This window comes from Formica exsecta, unplaced genomic scaffold (assembly GCF_003651465.1).
Source record: "Formica exsecta isolate Colony F162 unplaced genomic scaffold, ASM365146v1 scaffold4, whole genome shotgun sequence".
NCBI classification, from domain to species: domain Eukaryota; kingdom Metazoa; phylum Arthropoda; class Insecta; order Hymenoptera; family Formicidae; genus Formica; species Formica exsecta.
In genome coordinates this window covers 2323395-2330121 of record NW_021851238.1, presented here as the reverse complement: position 1 = coordinate 2330121, position 6727 = coordinate 2323395, and the positions used below count along the sequence as shown (strand labels likewise).

At 38.8% G+C, this 6727-nt stretch overlaps 1 protein-coding gene across 4 annotated transcripts in view; it reads right to left on the bottom strand.

Moving 5' to 3' along the window:
* LOC115239956 (nephrin-like) overlaps nt 1-6727 on the bottom strand; it is a 379693-nt gene that overhangs the window by 15922 nt on the left and 357044 nt on the right. For all 4 annotated transcript variants that reach the window (XM_029814847.1, XM_029814850.1, XM_029814848.1 and 1 more), the window contains one exon: nt 2503-2802. In XM_029814847.1, coding sequence (XP_029670707.1) covers nt 2503-2802 — 300 coding nt within the window. The remainder of the gene's footprint in view (nt 1-2502; nt 2803-6727) is intronic.

Below are 6727 nucleotides of genomic sequence, written 5' to 3'. Positions count from 1 at the left end.
TTTCCCTCTGACTAAATTTTTTTCACACGCATGATCACTTTCCTCCCGTGACATTTCCTGAACTGTTTGCACACGTTTCCGAAAGAACGGCTTCATAGATTAGCTCGGGATAACGAGATCATCGTCCGTCATTTTCTCGGAAATCAAGCCCGGTATGCGAGTGAAAAATTCTCGTGTGTCTAGGAATAGCAAGAGATTTAGTGTACCAGGATAGTAATGACGTAGAGATATTTCATTCTCTTGTCCACCCTCTCCTCTCTCCCGCGTTATCGTGACACGAGTCCCCGCAAACTCTTCGCTGTCGGAATTTTGCCTTCGTCAAGAGCGCTTTTCCAAAATCAATTTCTGCGCTTCTCATTTTCGACAATAGATCGGTACGCGCATTCTCGTCTTTCGTGTTTTGATTCCGCGCGGAATTGTCCTTATCACCGTCTCTCGATATTTTTCGTTTCATCTGCGAGACTGGGATTTCATTTCTTTCACGTTAATCACAAAGTTGTCCTCGTTGTCATCGTTCTCTTCGTTATGACTCGCGGGGATCTACGGGACGTTATATTGAATCTCGACAATGTTTGTATTTTACGTGCGCTTGTTCTCTCTTCCGACCGTCTCTTTTGTTCTTTCATCTCTTAAGTATCTCTACATGTAGCTCGGACTTCATTCTCTGCGAGGAAACAGTTGTAGCTCGCGCTTTTGTGCTCGTAAAGGGCCTCCAGCTGGGATAGAGGCAAATTCAAATTAGTTTTGTAAGCAAAGAAGATAGCTAAGTTTGTCAAATACTGAATGACTCGCGGAACGACATATTTTTCTTGCATATGATATTTCTCTCTCCGCGTTTCATTTAAAAATCAGTGCTCCAACCAGAACATGTGGTAATGTAAGCAAAACTATACAGGCCACGTAGTTTTGCATTCAATTCATAAGAGGGAATTGGTTATAATAAATTGGATTCAGAGAAAAAGTCGTGATTTTTTTATAAGCCATAGAGAGTTATATGTTTTATCTATAATCTATATCCTTGACTTTTATCTATTATAAATATTTTCTTTAAATTCGCGATTTATTTTTCCAAATATATCGACCTTTTCTTTCACCTGTCGTAATTTTTTCTAGAACGAAATATCTGTGTATTTGCATACTCGTGAATCGCAATATGTGTGTCGCGGAGTATCAATTATATTTGCTCAATATGCGTAACAAGTAACATCTCACACAATTCTCGATTCTATCGCGAAAAATTCTGTCCCGGAAATACCGTCTCTTTACCGTTCCATCACGCTTCGACGAGCGTATTCCTTGCCGAAATGCTTTGCGGAATGGTAACCGACATCAATAACGTCGCGGAGAAGAGAGAAGGCGGAGAGGGTACAAAAATAATTTCATGCCATCGAGTTTACGGATCGTTGGCATCGGCGAAGCACCGCGAGAGAGGGAAAGAGAGGAAAAGAGATCCTCGATACGAGGCGAGGGAGCGTGATGGGTACGCGAAAGCGACAAGGACGAAAGATTTTATTTTCGAGAGGGGAGGGTGCACACACACGCACACATACCTACACAACGTATACACGTAGGTGCCGCTAACACTCGACGTATTCGTCAACGTCAATATGTTCTCGGCTGATCGCCATGTCAACGTCACTGTCGATCATCCATGGACGGCGGAGGAGAGGGAGGAGAAAAAAAAAAGGGAAAACGAGGAAACGCGAAAAAATTCGCCTAGGGATTAATGCCGATTTAACGCTCGATGATTGGTCGCTTCGCCATTGTACTCGCGGGTGGATGATTCGCGGGCGAACTGCTCTCGCGTTCTTCTCCCCGGAGACCTCATAAAAACAGCGGAGATTTTACACATTTTAATCGTCGCCGTTTTTGCGCGATTCCTTTAACTCGTGCGATTAAAAATGTGCTTAATTCGGCGTAAAATTTATTATATTTTTTCTCAAACTCATGCATTATTTCACGATTTCGCGAGTATTAAATTAAATGTCGCGATCATACTTCCTTAAAAATTACATCCCATATCTTAGTCATTTATTTGTTTATATATGTAACGCATTGTTTTTTTTTTCTCAAACACTCCGGAATTTCCACGATTTTAAACAAGTACATCGACTCTGTAATCCAATAATCCATAATCAATAATGTGTACTCCTTCCAATGAATGGTAGTTTTACATATTTATCGATTGCATATCGGATGCTTCCTTCGCTTTTAATCATCGAGATGCTCGTGGATAAATGAAAATACAAGGAGAGAGAATAAAACAAACCTTCGGCTATTTAGAATCTGGGTTTCAATTGGATTCTCGTTGCATTTTCTTTTCAACGACATTGGAGATAATATTGTAAAAACTATATTAAACCAAAAAGAAACTGATCGATTAATAAAACCTTTGTCATGTCAATATACCGTATTCGATTCGATCGGAAATGCGATTTCCGGAAGAAGTTTGCCCGTGAGATGCCTTTTGAACATCGTACGTAGTTTATCGTGCACACTCACCCGCTGCTACCAGCTGGAATAGACACGGCCTGGATTGGGTACCGACGAGATTGTCCGCCCAGCACGAGAGGGTACCGTAATCCAGCTCGGTGGTCGGTGTGTATCTCAACACGCTGACGCCGCTCGACTTCTCCATGGAGAACCTACCAGGTGCTACCTCTAGGGTCTCGCCGCTGTTGTTGAATTTCCACCGGAAATTGTGCGCCGGCGGATCGGCCTCGACCCTACAGGCGATGTCGAGCGACTCGCCCCTCGACGCGCCGACCACTATGATCCGGTCCTCCTTGCACACCGGCGCGACTGTAAGCAGAATTATCGATTTATTACGCGCCGCGAGAGAAGAGCAAGAAACGGTCCTCTTCCGCTGAGCGTCTCGAAGCCTTTGACGGCGCTGGAATTTATCGCAGGATTCGCGGAATTTATGGTAATTAATCGAGATCTCTGCGAAATTTTCAAAGAGCTGACGTCTTCAAATTTTACAGATCAGGAAAACGAAAGATCTCTATATATTTGACAATTTAATTTCGCAAAATGTGACGGGAAACTGGCGCGTAATAATAGAGAAGGATGTAAATTAAATATCAGCTGTTTTTTTTCTTTTTTCCTTTTATATGAGATTCGAGGGTTTTAATCGCTGCATATTTGAAAATGTTTTAAAGCTGCTTTACTGCGTGACCACATAAATTTTGACAAAGATTAAGAAAAAAAAATGCATTACTATAAATGTATTTAATTCTACTATTATTATTAATGTATACTTAACGGATTAACCCAGCTCCGACTCCAGCGAGCCTAGTCGCTACACTTTGCGAAAAAAAGTATTACATATTATGCGTTTAATATCAATGCGAGAATAATCCATTGTTTCCAGAGGCGACAGTGCCATACGTATTATTCTATGTCATCCTGGGAATATCGGAAGATCGGAAACGAAGGAGAGGAGATCTCTCCGAGGGAGAAAAGCCGCGAGATAAAGCGAATTGCAAAGCGAGCGAGGGATCCGGGGTAACACCGTCTCGGCGTTATCTGTACACGGTCGGAAGATTTCTCCCGCTTCTGACGATATGCCAATGATGACCCACATATCGCGGCTGCATCTGGGAAAACACGCAAACGACAGCGATATCGTACGGACGATTTTTCTGACACGCCTCGGCGTTTTGTCACCAGGAGGGGGAGGGGCAGCCTGTAACCGGTGGTAGAATCGTTTTATCAACACGAGAGTTATGCAAAAAAAGTCTACTGTCTCTTTCTCTCTCCTGTCTTCGTCTTTCCTCGCGACGATATATATCTGCGTTCCAATTTATCTGCGTTTATCTCCGCCTCCCTTTGTCTCCATTCGTCTCTTCGTCTTCGAAGAGCGCGAGGAGAGAAAGAGGGACATGTATATACGCGCCTTTTATCGTGTAGCTTGAACGAGACATTTCTGGGGCAAAATTGATATTACGTGACAATCGGAACAAAGATCGAAATACTGATATATAATGCAATTCGCGAAAAAATATATAAAGCGAGTAGGTATATGACTCCAGATTGAAGAACTTGTAATATCTGCGATATTCAACCGGCCCGGTTGAAAGTATTCGTTATGAAACTCACCGAGTCTCGCGCTTTCATAGTATATCACTTTTATTGCAGACTTTTCAGCTTTATTACGTGTTCATAATTACCGTACATTTCCTATTGTAATACGATTGCGCAAGACAAGCAATTGATATTAATTCTCGCCGATAGCCGTAATACAGCATTCCACGATGGCTGTAGCTTTTCAACGATTTGATATTAAATTTAAACGCCGGAGGAGAATTTAAATGCCGTATATATTTAAGCGTTATTGGGGGCTCATTGTTCTTCTCGCTGCGATATTTTCAATTGCCTCATATTTGAACTTTGATCATGGCTTTTTAGCTCGGACGCAAGTGGACACGAAATAAATGCGGCGTCGAGAGAAATTTTATGATATAAAAGCGCGACACACATAATGGGTTTTATTTACGACGTGTAAATAAAGCATAGTACACGAAGATTTGTGTGGACAATATCCGCATTAAACCGACTCAAAATCGTAGTCTACATACACTTCACTGCGCTTACGCACACACATTTATAAATAAAACAGGTATAACGTTATAGCGCGTGTCATAATAATCATAAGTAGCGGGAAAATAATGATTGGCTTTATTGACGCGCGTACGATAATTGAAATTGCTGTTAAAAAAAGTAAAAAATGATACTTGTGTATATATTCTATGTATTTTATGTTTATATTATAAAAATTTCATTAAAAGAATGTAAATTGTTAATATTAAATAAAATAAATATGTCATATATGAAATTATGTATGTCACAGGCTCTCTGGATGTACAATGAATTGAATGATTTAAAATTAATAATAAATCGTATTGAGAGAGAAAAAGGGAAATATACGATACTGTGTAACTACAGCACGATTTCAATTAAGAGAAATTTAATTAACATTTATGCATCGAAAAGTAACAAAACGATTTGGTTATAGCCATTAATTAATATCGTTCAATTTTATATCTCCGTATGTGTATAATATTCGATTACCAAGTAAATCGCTAAAATCAGTATGCTTTTTGATGTTTGACGTAGGATTCGCACAATATTTATGTCTTAATTAATAACGTAGACTATCAACTTCGTGAGAAAAACCTACTATAAATTGAAACAATTTTATCAAAAGAGCGCAAATTATATAACTTTATTGCAGATGAGTTGAAAATAATTGATTATTTTTTCATGCAAAGAAAATATTTTACACATATATATATAAGTAAAAAAAGTATAATAAAAAATATAAGAATATTGAAAATATTACAATACTTACAATAATGAAACTATTATTCTTGCAAAATAGAAAATCTGATGATAAATCAAGAATTCTTTTTTTTTTTTCTTGGACAAAATTTTTTTTATACATTATATATCTGTATTCTGCGATGACAGAATAAACGAATATGTATCGAATCGCTTTTGCCATATCTCCTTTAAATTCACTCGGTATTTTTGTCCTGCGACCACTGTAAATTCTATTATATTACGATAGTGTCGATAGCATAAACCAAACGTTATTTCCTCTTTCCAAACACAACGCGCGCTATGTAATATATCCAAGAAAATAAACCACCGCGAAACAATCCCCGATTTCGATTCCTTGAGAGCACTCCCGAGATGGTCGCTTATGCGAGACTATTTCCTCTATCTTTACGAGGTCGTCAGGATCCATAGTTAAATATATTGAGGATCGCGCTTGTCTACGAAATTGGAAGTCGTGCAAGCGTCGTCAGGACTTCATATTAAGTGTCTCTTGCATGCCGATTACTTTAGGACGGTCTTATTGGAATCAAATCAAACTCACGCTTCATGAATCATCTTGAGTTGTATTTTTACACAAAAATCGTAAAAATAAATTCAGCTTTCTTACTTTGATCTTTGAAAAGATTTTAAAAATCTTATATTTTAATATATTAAAAAAAAAAAAAATTAAATATAAATCGTAAGTACATGTATTCTCGCGAAGATTTCAGAAACTTTCTAAAGCTATCGCCAGCGCTTCGTCGTAATGTTCAAATTGAAATTCGGATTTTCCCAAATATCTCGCAAATTGTGCATTCTACAAGAGAAGTGCGCGAGTCTTTTCATGCTTCTCTCTTCGTTGAGAAGCTCCCTTACTTGCGCGAGGAAAGTACCGCTTTGATAATTCGTACGCTAGAGCGAGAACCGCGCACGTGTCCTGCTTTCTTCCTAGATACGCTACGAATCACCCTTTTCACGAAACTCAGAGGCACCTTCCGCGTCGACAGTCCACCATAACCCGGGAATTGGGTTTAAAAAATGTAGCCGGCACTAAGAACTCTTGAAATATTCATATCGAATGTGATTCCCGAGATGTACGCGACGCCTGAGTTAATATATGTATACATATATACATATATATATATATATATACATATATACATAAGTTACACGGTATAATCTTTAAACGCTTGTTTATCTTGTAAACTGTCCAAATAACGGTTTTGCTCGCTTGCTTATGAAATTACTTACGAAATAATTAATCTTAACTTCTTTTCTCATGTCTTTCTTTTATTTTTTGCTCTCAGTCCGCGACAGCCGATAAGGATTGGGTAAGTACTAGCTAACATAATGTATTGGTTGTGACGAACGACGCGTCTCGACGATATAGCATATTATTTTGTGT